A 22,297-nucleotide genomic window follows, 5' to 3' on the forward strand; every position below is an offset into this window, starting at 1 on the left:
TTCACTAACCCCACTGCCAACCCAAAGGCACACAGTAGGGCAGCATCCCCTTGCTGATCAGAGATCCCTGTGGGCTACCCACACAGGCAGCGTGGACTCCATGCTTGCACACGGTTCACCTCCTTTCCTTTGTACTGTGTGTGGGGACAGAACCAAGACTCATTAAATAAGCAGTGGCATTTTCTGTGTGGCTTCTACTACACTTGAGCACTGGCAATCCCCATGTTGCCTTCTGAACTACATACACCTAGAGCTAGCTGCCTTCTGGTCATGTTCTTATGTAGCTTCCACAGGAGAACACCAACAATTCAAACTTAATTTTTTCCTCCCCCCAAATAGGCCCTTCTTCCCATGCCCCCATCTCAGTGAATGGCAACCCAGTGGGCAAGACAGACCTGGGTGTCAAGCCAAAGGATTTTCTCTCCCTCACTTTCCATCACCAATCAGACTTCAAGTCCAAAAGCTCTTGTGATCTGATCTCTTGAAGTCCATGCTTCCTCCTTATACCCATTGTTACTGATTCCATTTAGCCTCTCTTACTTCTCTGTATTTTGGTCTCCCTTCCTACAGCTAAAGTGAACTTCCTAAAATTTAATGCAAACCATATCCCTTGCTAGAAATCCTTCATTCGCTCCTCACAACCCCCAAGACTGAATCCTAAACTCTGTATCATAATTTACAAGGCCTTCCAAGCACTCTGGTTTCACTCCCATCCACAGTACACCTCATGTTCCTACCAAGCCAAGTTGTCTGAAACCCCCTAAGCACCCCAGGCTTTCTCACACTTCTGGACTTTCCTACTAGCCATTTGTTTTGGATATTTATTCTAACCCTCTCCCCACCCCTTCACTAGCCTAACATCTTCAAACCTCAGCTTAAAAATCATGTCCCAAAGGAAGTCCTCTGTGAAAAGTTCTTCTGCCAGTGTTATGTGCTCCTTCTATATACCCCAGTGACTATCACAGCCCTTTATCATATTTATTGTTGTTGCTTATTTAACTGTCTCTCCCACTAGACTGTAAGCTTCAGTGTGAGACTATCTTATTCACTGATATGTACCTGGAACCTAGCAAAACATCTAGCATATACTAGCATATATATAAGTATATATACATATGGGTATATTTATGTGTGTGTATGTATATATATATATATATATATACACATATATATACACATATATATAAGTATATATATATATTTATACTTATATATACTTATACTTATATATATATGTGTATATATATGTATGTATATATATATAAAACAGTGAGTGAATAAATGGATGGATCGATAGACAAACAGCCTAAGTGTAAAAAGTTAAACCCTTAAGAGCCACAAAGGGTCTATTTATAGCATCTCTATGGCCTCTAGGCCAAACCATTTTCAATAGGGTAGGACAGGCCCAGCATAGGCAAACAACCACTAATACCAGAGGCCTGGGCCAGACTTCAAGCATCACCAGGGTTTTCCAAGTTACCATTTCATTTCGCCATCCCTTGCTTTTCTAAAGTCTCTTCTCAAGTGTCACTGGGATAGACTAATCTAAGATATATATGGCAGCAGCGTCACTGGGGGAAACACAGTGAGGGGCAGGTACATAGGACAACTGTGTACTGGGGCCACAGAGCCAGGGGGATGTGCAGGGCTAAGCATGCAGTCTGGGAGGGTACCGAAGAGCTGACACAGCTTCAAGTGCAGGGCTGAGAGGAGGCACCAGGCCAAAGAAGGCAACAGGACAAGTAGAAACAGGCCAAGGCACACAGGGCAGGCTGAGTGGGGAGCACAACACATCAATGAGGTTCCAGCTAGGAGGATAACAGGGGTGAGGGTGAAGGGCAGGGATAAGGGGAAGACAGCTGATGGGCTGTGGCATTCTGGGCTGTTGCCGGGGTAAATGAACATTTCTAGCAAGCAGGTAAGTTGGTGGACAGGAAGGGTAGCTTATCTTCCAGAATTCTCAGTGCCCCTAGATGCTCAGCTACCTCTGCAGGATGTCCTTACAAATCACTCACCCAAAAAACTCCACTGATTCAAATTCTAAAGCCAATCAATTTTGGGTTGTGGGGACACATAAAATACTTCCCCCATTTTCACTGCAGAGAAAAAACAGTCTCTGGATTCTGACAAACCCGGTTGTAAATAAACCTCACCCCTCTTGTCTACAAACTATAGGGCCCTGGACCTCAGTTTCCTCAGCTAGAAAGTGGGGGTGCCCACCTCACAGAACTGTGAAGCCCATGCACCATTCCAGGCACTGTGTAAGTGTGTAATTTCCCTTTCCCTTTACCACTTCCACCCTAAATGAAGAACAATTGCTGTCATTTTAAGTGCGTGTGGGAGTGGAAATGGGGTGAAGGAGGACTCTGTTGCAGACTCATTAGGACAGACAGCATGAGTCAGGGCTGCGTAATATCCAGGGATGGAACAGGGACACTCCTCCCCCCAGCCCAGTCATCCTCATCCAGGGCCCCAGGCTCTTGGGTGGCAGCGGGTCCCCCATGGTCAGGGAATGCGGGCTCCATTAGTACCTTTCTCACCACATTTGGAGAGGAGTGCTGGATGGTGTTGTCCAGTGGGGGGACACTGGGAGGGGTTTCTTCCCCAGACGCCTGGGGCAAGTTAGCAGCAGTATTCTTGTCAAGAGGGAGAGCCAGCTTTGGACCTTCAGATGCTGGGGGCTCATCTGAAGCCTGAAGAAGAAAATAAGAATTTGAGTGGGTTTTACCGCAAAGAGTAGCAATGGCAGCAGCAAAGGCTGATGGCCACCCTGCATTACCCATTGTCATCAACTATACATTGTGACCTGCTTGAAAATTTTTCAGAAAGAAAGATACTCTTATCTAAACTCTTGCTGAGACTACATCCTAATATGATAGTCTCAAGATAGAACCCAAACCAAGAATTCTGGGCTAACCCTGCTGTATTCACTTTAGCAATCCTAATGGTTCTGACTTCCATTTTGCCTGTGGTCCTCAGTGAACCCTAGACCTTTCTCTGCCATCATGAGGGTGGCTTCATATCTCCTCAAAGGAACTGAGCCTCAGAGGGAGACATCTGAAGCATGATCTGATGCTGTCAGTGCTAAAGCAGAAATGTGAGGCCTTATATTTTATAATAAGTAAAAGTCCATAGAGCTGCTTTGAAGATACAAACGTGATTACAGAATTAAAGGACATACCACTGGGGAAAAAGTGAGAAAGGATGGGGAGAAGGGTCTGGAACAGGAAACTCCAGGAAAAAAAGAAAAGCACTAGTTAAGGATGAAGATGTGGAATGCAGCAAAGATCCCAGAGGTACAAATGTACCTCCTCAGTTGGCTCGTGACTGAGAGAAGACAGGAGCGGCATTCATCACTCCCCCAGGGAGAGAACGAGGCCTCTTCTGTGGAATTACAGTCAGCAGACCGGGATCCAAGCCTTGGCTCTGTCTGTCGCTCAATGTTTTATGATCTCTAGGCAAAGTGCTTGCCTTCTCTGACCCCCTCTTCTGCGCCTATAAAATACACATGGCAATGCCCACCTAACACTGTTGATAGGATAAATCGTATAGCATATATAAAACATACCCAGCTTAAGATATCTGAAGTAAATTTTAAGTCCACAGCTGAGTAGTGTTGGAAAGCTGCTGCCCACTAGAATCAAAGGCATGCCCTCCCGCCGCTCCTGAAGCTCTCCCCTTTCACCTGAGATTCCTAAGTTCCCAGCCAGGAAAGTGGGAGGTTATAAAGATAAGAAACAGCCTCCCTTCTGTCCTGGCAATGGCAGGAGTCTAGCACAGCTCAGAAGATTCTATTAATGGACAAGGTCCCTAGCGTCATCTAGGAGGGCAGGGCTAAGCCAGGCCACTCTGGAGAGTATTGAGCCCAGATCTATGTTGGGGCAAAGTACCATGCTCTCTAGAGCTTTTCTGTGATGGGCAGGGGAACCCAGGGAGGACTTGAAATGTGAGGGCTGAGTTCAAGGCCACCCTAAGATGCAGAATCTGTGTTCCTGTGACTGGGGAGGCTGTGTTTGCCAAGCGATCCCAGGACAGGGAGGACATGTGTCCCAAGCCACCCTGAGGCTCACCTGCACGGCATCCTCCTGGCTCTGGGACTGGATGGGTGCTGGCTGCCTCACAATGTAGTTAATCTGCCCCACAATGGTTTGCTGAAGGTGCTGAGGAGATTTGGTCTGATTCAGCTGCAGGCTGGGCTGCTGAGCCTGAAGGAGAAGCTCCAGGTCCTTCTGCATCTCCTCCAGCTCAAATTTGTGGTGCATTATATCCATGTTCTGGGAGCAGGCAGGCCCAGGCGGGCTTCCATGCTGACTAGAAGCCAGGTGCTGGGATGGAGGTAGAGGTGGCGGCGGCTGCTGGGGTGGGGGCGGCGGAGGCGGCAGAGGTGGCAGCTGCTGCTGTGGCTGCTGCTGAAAGTGGCTGAGCTTCAGCTTCTGGTGGTGGCCAAACTGGACTTGGATGGAGGGGGTCTGTAAGGGGGGCTGGGCATGGGCTCCTTGCTGAACATCCTGCGGGGGCACGATGCACACTGGCTGGGAAGTCAGCTGCTGCCCCGGCCGCTGAGACGAGTTCTCCTGCTCCACGGGGGGCTGCGTTTCCAGCCAGGGCTGCATCAGTTTTGGTGGCTGAGGATTACAAGCCAGCTCTTTCTCCCTGGGCAGCAGGGCAGGGCACTGCAGAGACCCCAGTTGTTGGGGTGCCATCTCAGAGGGTTGCCTGAAGCTGTGAGCTGAGTGTATGCCGGGTGGGGGGACCTGACCTTTGAGGGAGGGCGAGACTGGGGAGCAGTGGGAGCAGCACACAGATGAGGAACACAGTGCTGGAGACTGGAACTTATGTGAGGGGTGGCTGAGAGTCTCTTGCTGTGCCACTGGGGACTGATGGCTTTGATAAAAGGATGGCGGTCCCTGTAAGCCTCCATAAGCAGGAGTCTCTGCCCGGGACAGCTGTCCACCTTCAGTAGTTATACAGCCTGAAAATTCAGAATAGAGAATGTTTCCAAAGGGAATCTGCAGTTGTTCCCTGCTTGCCACTTCCTGCTCCTGGGACCAAAGGACATTAGTCAGTGGACCTGTACCAGGTGCAGAGATTAGGAAATTCAACCCCTGAACTCTAAGATTTGGTCTAGAATGCTGTCAGCAATGGAACCAGTATGGACCTTTGGGGGCCAGGGACATTTGAGACATTAGCTCAGCTTTTACCAGATGCTCAGTCCTCACTCTGTTTGTATCCCGCTACAGAAACCATGGACTCCTTCAAATAGCACCCACTCCTTTTTAACACAGGCTCAGACCAAAAAAAAAAAAAAAGTCAACATTGGGGATGGGGAGGTAGTATGCTGGAGAGTAGCAAAGGAGAGAGAATTGACCCTGGGACAAATGAATAAGTCTCCAAATATAGGTCTGGGAGGCTGTGTTTTGGGCAAGTAGGATGGACAGAGTCGGAGAGCTCCAACACCAGGTCAGTAGCAGACACGAGCACTGTCCCGAGGTCCCAAGGCTTCGTGCATTAGTAGACAGTATATATGCCTAGCTCAATCTCGTGGCTTCCTCGCCTCATTGTTTTGATGAGGCTTGCTTAGGGAAGACCCAACAACTTGAGAGCCAGAGGTGTGTTCTATTCATCTCTGATCCCTCAGCACCCAGCATGAGGTGCTGGCCCACAGCAAGGGCCTGCCAAAGGTCTGCTGAATTAAATCAAAGTGGAGAGGGAAGCAAAGAATAAATCTAAATATTATGCTTCTCTCTGTCAAGTTCAAAAACCTTCCATAGAGGTTAACAACCCAGATGAAGGCAGCAGTTGGCCGTTAGCTTAACAAACCTACCATTGGGCCATCAACACAGGTACAACCTCAGGTTGTCTACATTCTGCCTAAAGACTCAATGCCAGAAAATCACTGCAGCAGGGAGGGCCATGGGTTATCTGTTTCCATCTTGACTCCAGAGGAGGTGTGTGGACACTACCCCTCTCCCTCCCTCCTTCCCTCACCTTGTTGCTGATACCCATTTTGTGCCTACGCACACGAATACCCTTGTATGGCCACAGAGACAGAGGTTCACCTGAACTGCCATACAGCAGTCTGAAGAGCAGAGCCACTGTCTTGTTTCCTCTAGCAATGAAACCAAGGTAACAGGGACATTCATGCAGAATGGAAACCTCAGATTTCAACTGGTCCTGTTACAAAAGTCCTGCATTGCCATCGCTATTTAAGTTGTCCCCCTCCTCAACCCCACCTCACTCCCGCACACACAAAATGGTCTGCTGAGTGACTCCATGACCACTGGCAGTCTCAGGGAGTGCCTTCTCTTGGGATTAGGCTAACCTACCCAGTAAGCTAAGAAGATGCTCTCTATTCATTGTTAGCACTTATGTAAAAGCCCACAGGGTGGGCCCTGACTCACCAAGGGAAGCCAGTTGCTTGGTCCAGAAGTTAGGCTCCCAGGTGAATCTGATACTCCAAGGGGAGCCAGGATCTGTGTTACAGTTTGTCTCCAGCAATCGCTGCATCTGAAACACAATCTGACAACAGAGCCAAAGGTCATTTCTTTGGGCATCTTGCACCTGAATGACAACTCCCTCTCCCTCACTCTTCGACAGGGTGAAGGGCTCAAAGCCATAGGTCTTTAGCCTCAGGTCCCCCATACGCTCATTTCCTTGCACCTTGGTATCTTCACATCCCTTCCCCTGACCTTGTCCCCTCCCTGCCCCTACCAGCTCATGCCCTTCCTCTTATCCAGGTTTCCTGATCCCCTATACTTTTATCTTGCAGGCCTTGAATGGTCTATAATTCTCCCTCAGACATCACCTGCCTGGCAGCCCTCTCAAGAGTTGCATTCATTCTTCCATAACCTTGATTTGAAAGCCTACAAAGGCAGACATTCTCTGAGCTCCCACTGCTGTCCTTCCATCCATATGTAACACCCCATCCTAACAACTGCCCTCTTCCTCCCTCATCACTTCCATCTATCCCCTATCATGAAATTTTCCATTTATCCAGGATTTTGGCAAGTGTCCAACTCACCCTTGCCATCATCTAGTTAACCAATGCCTCAGTCAGCATCTTGGCCTCTTCCTTCCTCTCTTTCGTGTCAATCACCTTCACCCCTCTTTTCAGGTCAGCCACCTTACCCAGACCTTTTCATCTTCTAGAGACCTTCATCTCTAGCAACTGGCCCCTACTTTAACTAGCTCTCACTCTTTCTGAGCATGCTTGCTCCTCAACCTTACCGAACTCCCCAAGCCCTGTGCCATTGGTCCCTAGGGCCATTCCAGCTTCCCATCATTTTCAGTAACAGTATCACTAGTGCTTAACTCCCTCTGCATCACCACAGTCTATTAGCCTTACGTCGATTCAGACATCCCAAAGCCATGTCATCTGGGGCCAGTTCAGTGATCACTAACCTCGGGGGCACCCTATAGTCCTTTTTCTTATCACTTCTTTTCTTGTTGGCTTCCTCTTCCACTGTCCTCGATGACTATCTAAAGTCCACACTTCTCTCCTCAATTCTACTTACCCAGTGCCTAATTCTCCTATTATCACCTCCTACTTCAGAAAGGACAAGAGACACAAAAGACAAACTTCCCCAAACTGGTACCATATGTACCTCCAACCTTAACTACAGTATACTGAGACCTTCCTGTTCTTCCTTCTCAGAGGGGTGCCCCTTCCATTTAGGGTCCACTGGTTCACTCTAGGTCCTATTTCTTCCTGCCTTCTCAAGATGCTCACTCCACCACACATCTCCTTTCTCAATCATCAACCTCTTCTCCCAAAGAAACTTGCACAAATGCCTTCCACATTTAAAAAAAAAAATCAATCCTCCAAATCCATCCCCTTCTCAAGCTACCTTATTTCCCCTCTTTTCACTTGTTTCTAATTCCTCCCCACCTCTTCTAAGGCCCCTCAGTCTAGCTTTTCACCCTCCTGTTTTGCTGGAATTTCTTTCATAAGATCACCAGGGACCTCCTGATTCCCAAATCTCAAGGCTTCTCTTCACTACTCCTCTTTCACCTAGGTAGCGACAATAATGTGGACGACTTGAAATGTGAAACTGTTCATTTATGTGCACCACACCCTCCTATTTTTCATGCCATCTATGACTATTTCTTCTCACCGTCCTTTACTCTTCTTCTTCCTTTGTCTATGCTGAAAATGATAGTATTGCCCTGGGTTCCAGATTTCTTGTCCTCTTCCTTCACACACTCTTCTGAGGTGATACCACCAAGATCCCAGTTACTCCTACATCTCTAGCCCCAACCCTGATTTTTCTTCTGACTTCCAGACCCGTCAAGCAAAACAGATTTTGGACATCTTCGAGATGCCCTGCAGGCACCTTAGATTCAACATATACAAATATAAACCCCACCAACTTCTTTCAAAATTCTCTCTCCTTCTTCTGGTCTTCACCATCCGCACAAGCCCAATACCTCAATATCATCCTCGATGCCTCCTTTCGTCTTAGCCCCCATTTAAACCCAAACAATTGTCTACGGGATGCCCAGAACACTGCTGGTGTCCGGGATCATGTCTCAATCCATGAGCTAACACAGGACTCCAGAATTTCCCACCTGAGTTGTCTGGAGGAAAGCAAGACCATTTTAGCACCTTGGCACTGTGGGGTTTGGTAAAAAGATGCTTATTCACTTACTAGCCCAAAGGCAGTGATTGATGAGTTGGAGCTCTTACCAGCTCTTTGCTGAACAGGAAAGGGACACTGGTTTTGCTGCAGACAGCCCAATTGATGAAGTTCTGCACATGTTCAAACTGGCGGTTGAGAACCATGATGCTCTGTAGCTGTTGCTCCAGCTTCCGCTTTCTATCATTAGTAATGCCCTGCATATGTATGGACAAAGACAGAGTCCCTGATCCTGTTCTTGGACTTCATTCCCCCTGTTTGGGGAGTCTGGTGGCCTGTGGATTGGTGTGACCCTGACAGGGTCAGACGAGATTGTGCCCCTGAGAGGACAACAGTGGGACAGAGGGACACAGGAAGGGAGGGAGGAAGGTGGGTGGATTTTTATAGTGCAAATATGAAATGGGTGATAAATGAACGAGGACATGAACAAATGCCTACATCTCTTGGGCATAACTTGTTTCATGATCCTCTCTTCCAAGGCGATAAGCGTGTATAGACCAGGAAGGCAGATGACTTAAAGCCTTATAGCATTGATGGGAGTTTGAACTGATTTTCCAGCCCCTAATGAGCCGTCCTCCGCAAATTAGACTGGACATTTTAAGATATAAAGAACAGCAGAAAGCTATGGAAACTGCATATCTGAATTCCAGCCAAGGGGGCTCTAAGCCCTGGGACTAGCTTGATATGTGCCTGGTTTCTGACCCAGGGAGATCGCCAACCCAGCCATCTGATCCATCTGTCCACATATACCTCCAACTCCTCTATGAGCCCATTGGCCTGTTTGTTCAGCTCATTCATCAGAACCATCTTGGCCATTTTGATCTGGTTTTCCACCTTCCTGTGTTGATGCTTCACTTCAAAAATCCTATAAATAGAATGGGACATAGCATGATGAGCCCCTCCTCCAGGCCCATGATGACCTAGAGATAACAAACAAAACAGCCAACAACTTAGAGACTGCCTATGTAGATCAGGGCCCAGCAGGCACCAAATATAAAGAAATAAGAACCCTCCTCCACCACCCTACCCTTTGCACACGCAGCCCACTTGATCTAAGTGGGCCAATGGCCCAAAGTTCAACCAGGTTTTCTCTAGGTAAATATCAGGTCCACACTCAGGTCAACCCAGCAGCTCACTAGTTACACAGCAATGGAAACAGGACAGAAAGAGTGAGTATGAGTATGACATCGTGTAATCTGTTGTCTTAAAAAGGTGGATGCTCCACTAAACAATGCCATGCAGTAAAAAGAGCATGGGCAAGGACAGAAAGAAGACTAGTGGTTGCCAAGGGCTAGGGATGTTGGGGGGAATGGAGAGTAACTACTAATAATGTGTACTGGGTTTCTTTGGGGAGTGATAAAATGTTCTAAAAGTAGATGGTAACAATGATTTACACAACTTGGAATATACTGAAAACCACTGAATTGTACATTTTAAAAGAACAATTTTATGGTATATAAACTATAGCTCAATAAAGTTTTTTTTTTTTTAATTTTTTTTTCAACGTTTATTTATTTTTGGGACAGAGAGAGACAAAGCATGAATGGGGGAGGGGCAGAGAGAGAGGGAGACACAGAATCGGAAACAGGCTCCAGTCTCTGAGCCATCAGCCCAGAGCCTGACGCGGGGCTCGAACTCACGGACCGCGAGATCGTGACCTGGCTGAAGTCGGACGCTTAACCGACTGCGCCACCCAGGCGCCCCAATAAAGTTGTTTTTTTAAAAAAGAACACAGGCTTTGGAGTCACACATACCTAGCTTCCAAATCCAGCTCAGTCACTGACTAGCTGTGTGATCTCAGACAAGTCACCTAACCTCTCTGAACCTCAGTCTTCTCATTAGTACAATGGAGCTAATCCAACTCTAAGAATTGTAAGAATTGAACAAAATAATGCATGTATAATGTCCAACCCAGTGCCTGCCACATGATGAGCTCTTAGTGTCTACTAATTCCTCTTCCTACATTAAATATTAATGGTTCTATATCATTTGTAGATGTATATGGAAGACACTGGGAAAGGGATGATAAAGGGTAGATTTCCACTGAGTTACTGCACCCTCATGATAAACCCAGAATCTGCTTCGTGCCATCATTCTCAAGTACCTACCCTGGCTATGTCTGTCATGGGCCACATTCAGGAGGCATGTGCCTAGGCTCAAACTCACACTGATCACCCTGACCTAGCTTGGTCCCATTTACCAAGTGATGGCCCAAAGCCCTTTCACTGGCCCTGAGACCTCTAAGTTCCAGGACATATGCCTTCTGGGACACATGCCCACATCTGCTTAACCTCATGTATTCTTCATAAGTACTACATCTGATAGCCTGATATCAACATCCAGGATGTCAAGAAACAGAGCATTTCCACAATTGACAAGGGGCTAGTCTGTGTTACCTGTCCTCAATTTGCTTTGCAGAGGTCTGTAGATTAGATTTCTTATGAGCCACCTGTGTAGTCACACTTTCCAGAAGCATCCTCTGGTTTTGCAAAACTTCTTCAAGATGTCTACACCTAAAGAAGGAGGCAGAGAAAAAGCTGAGGAGATCCGAGTATTCTTCTGAGCATGCCAGTCAAGCAAGAACCCCCACCATGTATTGTCTCAGCCAGGCCCATGGAAGCTGGGATTATTACATCTAGGGAAAGTCAGATATAGTGCAGAGTCTTAACCCTTCAGGTCTTCTCCAGAGAAGCCCCCACGGCAAGAGCAGAGAAAAACCCCAGCCTCAGGGCTCCAGATTGGCGCAGGCAGAGAGAGGATTTTGATGCACTGGGAGGCCAGCACTAGCAAAGCAGAGTCCAGAACCCTCCCAGGTCCCCTTTGAGCAGCCAGCCATCCCTACCTATGTTCTTTGTGTTCCACCATGAGGCAGCTATGGCATGTTAGAACATCACAAGTCTCACAGAATAGCTTGAGCACTTCTTGTGTGTGTAGAGGACAGTACAAGGCGAAGTCCCCAGAACCACCAGTCACTCCTGCCAGAGAAGACAGAGAGAGTGGGCTTCTCTTGCTCAGGAAGACTCTCAGATAGGCTCCACTGAGCAGCCCTCAGCCCTCAATGGACACAGGGGAGACACAGAACCTGGAGGAAAGGTGGTGCAGACAGGAGAGGCCTCTCTCTGGGCCAGTGAGGTTCCAGGAGCACAAGGAAGAATGTGAGCTTAGCCCGGCTGGATTTGCCCAGCTGTCCAGAAATCACACACCACCCAGCCCCAGGTATCTCACCACCTGCCAGAGGCTGAGGAAGGGGCCTGCTACTGCAGCACATGGATCTTCTGCAGAGTAATGGATCCTCTAAAATTAAACCTAAAGCTCTTCATTAACCAGGGTGTTGCTGCGGGGGCTATAGGCCAGGACACAGACCATTAATTCTGGTTCATGTGGGTGTAACTAAGGTAAAAACCTTCCTACAGTTCAAGGACCTTGGGCAAAGACTGTCAAGGAGACTGTCATTGAAAACAAGTTGCAATGAATGGGCCAATGGACAAGCCCTGATCCAGGCTGTTTAATTATGCAAGTAACTAAATAGAAGTGAGGCATGATTGTTCTACTTAGAGATGAAAGTAGGGAACTCGGCTAGCACTCACAATAATTCAGGACTACTCTTCCCTGCACGTCTCACCCACACTCACCCCTTCCACCCCCAACAAAGGAGAGCCTAGCCATGAACTTGCACTGTGGCTGTGACTCTGGAGGAGACATTTTTCTTTTGGGAAAGGCTCTAAGACCACCTTTACCTTCACCCCAGTAGGGAGACAAGGTCAGAGAGCCACTCTCCAGAGGTTTTAGGGGCCAGAACTGCTTAAGGGCACGTGAGCCGGTGGGGGAAGCAGGAAGAGATACCTGGCGGGCCCTTCTGGGCCCGGGGAAAGAGAGGGCCCCCGGGGGCTGGGCCGTGCCGGTGCTCCTCCGTGCAGGAGCTGCACAGCCAGCGGTTGCAGTAGGTGCAGAGGATGTGTGCTGCCCTCTTCTCCTTGCACTCGGAGCAGTTCTGGAAGCAGAGAGGTCTGGAGTTACTGACAGCATCCTCAATTGGGCCTGCCTCCATGAGGGACTGGGGGCCTGTAGGGCTATTCTCGATAGGGCAGTCAGTTTTGGAAAGCCACCTAGGAGTGACAGTGGTGGCTGGTGAAGGAAATCATCCTTTGTGACTAAAAGAATAGTGGCCACAGGGACTATTCCCCCAAGTCTCAAGCTGAAGATGAGGAGAAGGCAAAGATCTACTTCCCAGGCGACATAGCCTGCAGGGCATGGCAGACGGTTAATGGATGATGCTGTGAAAAAAGCACACAGCCAGTGTTAAGGAAGCACAGGGAGGTTTCCAGGAGCTCAGTCTAGGAGTTGCCAGGAAATATTTCATGAGGAAGTGGCTTCTGATTGGATATGGAATGACAAGTTTCCCAAGCATGCAGGGGAGTAAAATGGGAGAATACAGGCAAAAGCGGGGAAGTTCAGCGTGCCTGCAAAAAGGGAGAAGCCACAGATGTGGGAGTACACAGAAAGACAATCGATCATATACGGCCAAGAAAGAACAAGTACAGACCAACTCTCAGAGCTGTGTCTCCACAACTGGGGCTTGCTGGACCCAAGAGAACCTAGTCCTCTCCTAGTCCAAAGGTTCATTGATTTGGTCAGCAAATATCTGGCAGGGTAATGTAAAAACATGCATAAAAAAGATTTGTAAAAAAGTAGCCTGTCTGTGCCTGGATAATATAGGCCATCAAAATAATGTGTATTCTGACAGCTTTGTACTCATACTGGCCTCTGACAAACCCACAGGGGGAAGGAGGGAAAAAAAGAAGAGAAATACAAGTGTTACTCATTAAACTATGAATTCCTTGAGAGTAGAGAACATGGATGTTTGTCTCCCTAGCACCCAGCACAGGGCCTGGCACATGTCAGACATTCACTAAGAATTCAATACAGGATCAAGTAAGTACACTGGCAAATGAAGAAAATGTAGTGCCAGGAATACCCCAGAGGAGAAAGGAACAGTAGGTGCCAGGCAGTAAGTGATGTAAAATTGCAGAAACTCAGAAAAAGAGGTATTGGTTGCTAAATATAGGCAAGATTGATTAACCCATTTAGCTGGTGTATAAGTTTCAACTGAGGGGAAGAAAAAAGGAAATAAAAGATCAGTACTAATATTTTTCAGTCAGAGCTGTAAGAGAGAGAAAAATAGCCCCATTTTACTTCCCCCAACTCAAATATTTTAATTCTCTTTAGATGGAGGGATGGAAGGAAGGAAGGAAGGAAGGAAGGAAGGAAGGAAGGAAGGAAGGAAGATTAGGCAAATTGATGGAGGGGTAACAAGTCAGATGAAGTGATGGGTGAATAGATGAACTTACGGACAGGGGCCCCACAGATTTCTGAAAAGGATCAGTTGTTTTCTTGTCCTGACTTACCCTGGCCATCTTGGATTTCCCAGTAGAAAAGCACTGCAGAAAAAAATGCTCAGTTACATCCCTGGTGAGGTCCACTTGCTTACACCCAGGACAGGAGATGAGCTCTGGGAAGGGGGCAAAAAAGCAGAGTCAGGGCAACATGGCAGATTATACATAAGGCCTAGACACAAGGTTTTCTACTACACAACACCAAGGCATGTGTCAAAACCCCTCGCGCCAAACTGACCTGTGTTTGATGTCCTAGTCTGCACTTACCATCTAGGTACTCTGGACATGACCACTCCTTTAGGGGCCGGCCCTACAGACCTCCTCACATCCACCTTCCCGACTTCCTCACAAGCCATGCTACCTGTTCTGCTTCTGATTAACTGGGTGCCTTCCTGCTGCTCCCACTCCTCATTGCCCAGCTCTGAGACCCAACCTCCCATTATTGGCTAAGCTCCAGAGGGTCAGTTTATCCCAGGACACAGATCCAGCCACTAAGGTTACCACACAGCAGAACTACTATAAAGATCTCAAAGCCAGAGCTTCTAGAAAGCTCTTCCCACAGAAAGCAAGGCCTCCCTGTCTGCTCATCTAGCAGATATTTTTCTTTTCTTACTGCCAATACCAATCAGTCTGCCCATGGGGCTCACAGAGATTTTGTGGGGCCTTCCCCACCTAGCCCATATTGCACGCCCTACACAGACGTATGTTTCACCTGGGTACACGAACATTTTGCCCTATCCCCTCTCCCCAGGGAAATGTAAACATCTCCAACACTTTCCTCAGTATACGGGGTTCCCGAACTACATAAGCAACATAGACTGCCACCCTGGAGACTAGAGTGCTTTTCGGGCCCACCTCAAGAGCAGGAAGCTCACTAGGTGCAAGGAAATGCAGCTCCTGGGGAAGGCCAGGTGCCTGTGCCCAGGCATGAGGGCCACCTGGAAAGGGGTGGCTATGACAGAGAATGCAGTGGTACCACCATAGTATTTTCTGCCTCATATCATCGAAATGATACAATGGCAGTTGCTCTAGACCTGCAGTTAGACAAACTTACGTCTAAACACAAGGTTTACCACCCAGTGACCTTGGTTGGGCAAGTCACTTAATCTCACTTAGCTCCTCAGGTGTCCTGTTTCTTCACGTGTGAAATAGGAAGGGAAAATAAGAGTTGCAAGGTTTAAATGAAATAATACTTGAGAAAGCACCTGATCCTCCACGAACGTTGACTTTGAAATCAAAACATTTCTCATATCCCATTTATGGCAAGGCAATGACCTCAATTATCAACTCTCCCAAGTGATGGAAGTCAGATAGTCTGAGAGGTAGAGTGAAAAAATAACCATAAATTCTCCACCCACCCCCACAACCCCCCTGCATCCATGCTGTAGCATGGAGTCTATTCTCCACCCTTTGAAGCTAGGCCACCTTCATCATGTACTCTGGCCAAAAGAAAGCCACAAAAGTGATGCTGAACCAGTTCTAAGCCTAGGCCTCGAGTGGCTTTGTATGATTTAGCTCTGCCCTCAGAACTCTAAGACTTCCACCTGAACGACCCCAGGTTAGATTGCTGGATGAAAGACTACGCAGACAGAGGCCTCGGTTCTCTCTAGTGCTCACTTGAAGCCGTCATAAACCAGTTAGCCCCAAATGACTCACTGGCTGAATACAGACAAAGGAGTGAGCACAGTTGAGCCTAGCCAAGCCCAGCCAAGCCCCAAAGAACCAGCCAGAGAGTCCCAGCCCAAACTGCTGACCTATAGAATCAGTATTTTTAAACTACTAAGTCTTGAGTGTCTTATAATGGAGCAAAAGCTAACTGATCTATCCTGGAAAAACCAAAATCCACCAAATCATGCAAAGTAATAATTCAATACTTGTCCTCCCCTTCCCCCCACTGAAGAGACACCCTCCCCCCCACACACCCCTCACAGAGCCATGGATCTGCAATCCCTAAGACATTCTCCTGCCTGTCAGGAACAGTGGCCAGAGGCAAAGAAGAATGCTCTTCATAGGTGTCATCATCCAGGGGAATTGGGTGACTGTCCCTCTCTTCCATTTGGCTCACCCTGAAGAGACTCCCCTTATCTACCCCCAGGTCAGAAACACTGCTCTAAATGTTGAAAATAATTTCCACAAGGCTTCTAACCCCCTGGTAACAGATGCCCAAACATTAGTCTCATTAGCATCAAGGAAAAAAGGGAGAAACAACTGAATAGATCAGACAAGGCTTCACAGCACATCCTCTACTGCCCCTGGCCATAAATGCCAAAATCCTCATCTTGGTGCTCAAGATGGCCTTACTTCACTCTAATCTTATCTTCAGCTTCACCTGCCTCACACCCTGTGTCCTTGCTGGGGCAAATATCTCTGGTGTCTTCAGATTGTCAAACCTCTGCATAACTCTGTTTATGAGAGTGCTGTTCCCTCTCCCCGAAATACTCTTTCTTGCTCCCCTCCTTTTCAAATAAACTCCTATTCATCCTTTCAAACCTGTTCAAATGTTCTGCCTTTAAGAAGCAGGGTTGATTTCCCTCAGGATGAGTTAATTATTCCCTCTTCTGGGTTCCCACAGCACCCTGAACATCCTTCTAGTATGACAAATATCACATTGCATTTTAACTATCTGTTCATATGTCTGCATACAAAAATAATCCACAATTGGCACTAAAAGATATTGCATAATTTTTAGCAGATTGGACAATTATATTTCTTTGGGGTTTGGGTATCCCATGCGTATTCCTTGCACTCACAGCCACTGAAAGTAGTAAGAAGCCATCTGGAGGTTTTCAGGGTGATGAGAAAAAAGCCAGCCAGGATGATAAAGGAATCAGGTCTGATCTAGAGCTGTGAAAGGCTGTGAATTGGGAGATGTGGGTTCCAGGTCTAGGGCTGGCACTATCTGTGTAACCTTAGGTAAGTGACCTCTTTCCCCTGAACCTTATTATCTACATCCTTAATATGAGGGGAACAGGAACAGCAGGGAAGTGTGGATTATCCAACCCGCTTCCTCTGCCTAATGTACCCAAGCTCCAGAAATATTCCCCTGGGCAAGACTGGATGGGACAGATAGCCAAACAGTGACCTGCTGATCGTCTTTGTCACAAGTCAGGGGACGGGCTTATGGCTTAGGGGAGGCCTACATCTAAAAGTCATCCCATCTGACAAGGGGCTGTCGTGGCAGACAGCAGAGATGGAATACCACCACAGCATTGGTACAAGCAGGCCCCAGGGAGGCTATGGGGCCCAGAGTGGACACAGAGGACATGTGCTCTCTTTGGGTCATGACATCTTTGTCCAGAAATTCTTATCTTCCTTCAGAAGGCCCCTAGCCCCCATCAAGCTGTGTTAACCTTGAGCTTTTGTTTCAAGGGGGTTCCCCATTCTTCAGTGCGAATCCCAAAATAAAGTTTTATTTTAGACAACTATAACACATGAATCCCTAGGGCTACAGATGTATATACAAAATAACCAAACATCTGCTTATAATATTTAACATTTAATGTTTAATATTTAGTCATCAATACATATTTAAATCACATATTGCACAAAATATTTAGATATGTTTCTGTTTTTTTCTATCAGGATTATTCAAGCCTTAAGCTTTTATTTCATACACAGAAACATCAATTCTGAGCAATGCAGAGCCAGGGCCCAAAGGCCACACACCACCATCCCTAGAGGAAGTGGGGTTCCTGCCTCCTGAAAGAAGAAGTCACAGGCCCCAGAGGTTCTTCTGGGGACCTACGAGCCTGGGAGAGAAGTTCTGAAAGCTGAAGGCGTTCAGTCCACCTGTCATAAGAATGAGCACTCCCGTCCCTGGGGTGGATCATTCTTTTACCACCACTCCCTGCACGAGACACTTTATGCATGTTATCTCAGTTAATCATCAAACCACCTCTGAGAGGCAGACATTATCCCCATTTCATAGCTGGGGAGACTGAGGCTCTAAGAAGTTGTCATCTGGCAAAGATCATATGAAACAGGAGTAGAGCCATGATTGGAAATCAAGTCTCCCTGCCTCTAAAATCCACTCCTTTCCAGAGCACCTGGATGGCTCAGTCAGTAAAGCATCCAACTTTGGCTCAGGTCATGATCTCGCGGTCCATGAGTTTGAGCCCCGCATCTGGCTCTGTGCTGACAGCTCAGAGCCTGGAGCCTGCTTCAGATTTTGTGTCTCCCTCTCTCTCTGCCCCTCCCTGATTGCACTCTGTCTCCCTTTCTCAAAAATAAACATTAAAAAAATTAAAATCCACCCCTTTCCATTATGCTATATCTCTCTAATTCAAATGTAAACAAGGTAATTTTATTTTAATTAGATAATTTTATTATAAGTAAAACATGCCATAATAATGATCAGACTCTAATTATGACCTGGACCCAGCTTTGGATTATGGGAATCCAGAAGGAAGGAGCTGGGAAGCCAGCCCCATCTGTGTTTAAAGTTTTATAAAATAGACTCCTTGAGAAAAGGCAGGCGAAGAAGAGTTTTTCTGCGTGGTAATAAATCTGGGGACAGTTTCATATTATAGAACCAGTGGTTCTCGAACTTTGTTACATATTTGAATCCTATGGGGTACTTTAAACATCCTGATGTCCATTCCATATCAATTAAATCAGAGTTTTAGGAGGTGGAATCCAGGCATAAATATTTGTTAAAATTCCCCAGGTGATTACAACATACAACCATGTTTGAGAACCAGCACCTTAGAGAGAGTCTCTCCTACCCCTGTGCCTAAGTCTGATAGCTCTTTCCCCACACCATGCGGCTGAGGAAGGCAGGATCGGCCAGTTTTAAAGAGGCTCCACAAAGTTAGGAAACATTTTGAACGTGGAGGTGATGTATTTCCCCTCTGGCAAGGAAGAGAAAAGGGCACATTCCCACCAGACAGTAGGTGTCCTGATACGTGGGTACCCTGGGGACCAGCAGTGAGCTGGAGGACACGTCCTGCCCCCCCTAACTCCCAGCTTCACTGAAGGACCCAGGAGCAGACTTAGGGTGCTGCCTGAGCTTTGGCACTACAAGCATGGCTGCTGGGGCCTAGGGTGCTCTGTGCTCCGGACTGAGTGAGGCAGCAAGGGACAGGAGTCAAGACTGGGTAGTCCACCCTTCAGATGTGAACAGCAGGGCCAAGGCAACCTGGGCACCAGGGGGTTATGGTGGGAGAGATATCCCAGGGAGGTCTCAAGAAAGCTAGCATCGGGTCAGCTCAGCCCACCAGGTAGGGGCACAAAAACCCCCGTCACATAAGCCTGAGCCTGGTGCCAAGAAACTCACCGAGGGTTAAGAAGCCCTTCATTCTACAGCTCTTGTCCAGGGCTCCAAGGAACTTTACAGCTGGAGCCCAAGCTCGGACTCCCAACAGAGCAGTGGGATCCTCTGAGGCAGCCTGATGCTCCTCTGCCAGTTCTCACCTGTAGAACCAAAGCTGGACAGACCTAGCTCTGCGCTGTTCAAGTAGCCAATTCCCTCACCATACAGATGGTGACATGGAGGCCAGAGAGAGGGAGGGACTTACCTGAAAACCACAGAGCCCTTGTAAAATGTAGGTGCTGCCTTGAACCACTGGGCAGTCCTTGATTACCTACCTCTGTATCCACAAGTAAGACATTCTACTCCACAAGCCTCTGCCAATCACTAGGCACGGAGAGAAAAACTACTCTGTGGTAGTACCCTCTGGCATGTTGGCCATCCTCACTCCTGCCCTCCCACCCGAGGGGAGCCCCAGGGTACAAGGCATCAGCTAAGCCCCCCACAACACAAGCCCCAGCAGCCTTCCTCCAGCCCATAACTCAAAGCAGCAACCCCCTCTAGAAATACATTGCACCCATTCCCAAGATGCCCAGTCCCTGCTAGAAAGGCAAATTTTGATCTTAAGGTAACTGCTGCTCCTGCCCCTGGCTGCCAGCAGGCTTACCTGAGGCTCTGTTGCCCTGTGATTAGAGCAACACCTGGGAGAGAAGTCAGAAGAGCGACAGGTGAGACCACCACAGGTCCCAGAGGACAGTGTTTACCAAGTGCCCAGGAACACCCACCCTGCGTGCTGCAGCCAGCTGGGCTGCAGGGCCTAATAACCCTTGGGGAACTGGGCACTGGGTAGGGGAAGGGGAACACCCTGGGTCCTCTCCTTTCTCTGACACATCCTCAGCCAGGACTGCATTTCTCCAGCTCACCTGAGATGCTCCTGCAAGAAAAGGTTGGTTGACTCCTCCTGTTCCTGTTTATCTCGAAGGCTCTGCAGCAATTTCCCAAACTGAACAGCAAGAGGGAGACCTCAAAGAGGCGACTCTCTTCCTAGCTGCATCTCCTTCCTAATCCTCTGGGTGCCTTGGAATAGAAGCTCAGAAGGAAGAAAACGAGATTTTCAACTTTCAGGAACTAGCTCTGTCGCCCTCTGCACAGCTCGGGAGGCCATCACTCTCAGCCTTTTAGGATTCGATCCAAAAATCCTTCAGCCCTCCATGTTCCCCAAAATGACAGTGCTCATGTATGGCTGGAATCTGCCCCGATCCGGCAGCTCATTTAAATAGAGCTCATCACAACAACAGTGTTGGTGGAGAAGTGAGTAGCTGCAGGGCCCTGGGGACCCCCTGTTTATACGTAGGAAGAATGATGCAATCTGGGTATCAAAATAGCAATCCAGAATGGAATAACAGGCTCACGCAGCAGCGGTGCCTGCACAACCAGAGCTCAAGTTGACACACTCTGTCAGCCCCACACTGCTGCAGCACGCAGATGCCAGGCACACACTCTCACCGCATCCTTTTAAAAATCAGCAGGAGCCCGAGATATCCCTCCATGCCCCCGGCACTGAAGGAGGGTGTGGGGGGGAGGCCTTCGACAGACATTAAAATCTATCTCCTACACACTCACCTGCTCCTGCCACTTCACCTGAAGTCCTTATCCTGTGACGTCACAGTCAGTTGCCATAGTGACCAATTGTCCGTCACAAGTGGAGGATTAGGACTTCAGATGGGGAAGACACACATTTGTGATGCATAAAGGTCCTGGGAGGTGTCCCTTGGCAGCCAACTCTAACCCCCCCAGGGAGATACAGTCAAACACAAGCAGGGAGAAAAAAGGGAAGGAAAAGCAGGGTCGAGTTAGAGGAAAGACGTTAGGATGAGGCAAGACTACAAGCACAAAATAATTGCAAAAACACAGAGCACAGGAAAATTTTAAAAGCACAGATGGGAAGTGGCAGGGAATAAGCTTGGAAAGACTGGTAGGAGAGTAAGCTCCTGAAGGACCCTGAATGCTAAACTAAGGAGCTTCACCTTTATCCTAAAAGCAAAGGCTCTGGAGAGTGACAAAGCTGGGCTTTATGATTATCCTGATGAACTGGAGATGGGGCACAGGGAGAAGCCTTGTCCAGTTTAGCATTGATGGGACCCTGAACAAGGGTAGAAATGGAAAGAAAGGGACAGAAGTGTTTCAAAGAGAACCAATAAGGCATGACCAAAATAAGATGTTGGAAGGAGTGGTGGTGTGTGAAGAAAAAGGGGTCAAATGGATGGGCTGTCATAGACAGAGATAAGAGGGAGTAAGAGGGTACTTGCCAAATCCCATCTTATGTGGACCCCACTTTCTCTGGTATCCATAGCCTCTCTGGGTCAGGCTTCATTCTGCTTTGCTGGACCAGTGATTCACAAATCTTGAGGGTTTGTTAGAAAACCTGAATCTGCCAAATCTAGATCTCTTGTATGTGGGTGTGGGACCAAGAATCTATATTTTTGGTGAGTAACCCAAGTAATTCTTAGGCATTTGAGGACCAGTAATCTGGAACCAATGGCCAGGACAACTACAGTAGCCTCCTAGCAGGGCTTTCTGCATCCAGTCTTGTCTCCTCCAATCATTCTTCTCACTGAACCAGAATAACTTTTTAAAAATACGTATTTGATCGTATTCATTGACCAAAGTATCCAGTGTCTCCCCACTGCCTAGAGCTTAAATTGGTCAAGACCCTTCATAATGTGGCCTCAAATTTCCATTCCAGAGTTCTCACTTCTCTCCTTCAAACAATCCTATATTGCAGCCAAAATTAACTCCCTCCTTTGCCTCCTCCCCTTTTCTCCATGCCTCATCCTAACACTATTCCCTACCTGAAATTTCCTTCCATATTTTCCTGGGCCTGCCTGGCTCCTATACGGATATTCCTACTTGATGTCACTCACAGGTTAAAATCCATCCAATTTCCCCAGGCAGAGACTAAAACAGGGGTCAGAAAACCACAGGTTGCCTGTTTTTGTAAGTAAAAATTTACTGGAACA

At 47.7% G+C, this 22,297-nt stretch overlaps 1 protein-coding gene across 8 annotated transcripts in view; it reads right to left on the reverse strand.

The window, feature by feature from the left end:
- Positions 1–22,297, reverse strand: part of TRIM66 (tripartite motif containing 66) — a 56,627-nt gene that overhangs the window by 18,140 nt on the left and 16,190 nt on the right. For 4 of the 8 annotated variants that reach the window (XM_047877902.1, XM_047877899.1, XM_047877896.1 and 1 more), the window contains exons 2-10: positions 14,042–14,145; positions 12,480–12,627; positions 11,479–11,611; positions 11,033–11,149; positions 9,387–9,501; positions 8,687–8,833; positions 6,402–6,519; positions 4,071–4,972; positions 2,532–2,693 (exon numbers count right to left, since the gene is read on the reverse strand). In XM_047877902.1, coding sequence (XP_047733858.1) covers positions 2,532–2,693; positions 4,071–4,972; positions 6,402–6,519; positions 8,687–8,833; positions 9,387–9,501; positions 11,033–11,149; positions 11,479–11,611; positions 12,480–12,627; positions 14,042–14,145 — 1,946 coding nt within the window. Of the gene's footprint in view, positions 1–2,531; positions 2,694–4,070; positions 4,973–6,401; positions 6,520–8,686; positions 8,834–9,386; positions 9,502–11,032; positions 11,150–11,478; positions 11,612–12,479; positions 12,628–14,041; positions 14,146–19,304; positions 19,665–19,944; positions 19,979–20,200; positions 20,874–20,900; positions 21,162–22,297 lie in introns of those variants that run through there. The other 4 variants (XM_047877897.1, XM_047877898.1, XM_047877901.1 and 1 more) reach the window with 4 other exon arrangements.

The sequence above is a fragment of the Prionailurus viverrinus genome, chromosome D1 (genome assembly GCF_022837055.1).
Source record: "Prionailurus viverrinus isolate Anna chromosome D1, UM_Priviv_1.0, whole genome shotgun sequence".
NCBI lineage: Eukaryota > Metazoa > Chordata > Mammalia > Carnivora > Felidae > Prionailurus > Prionailurus viverrinus.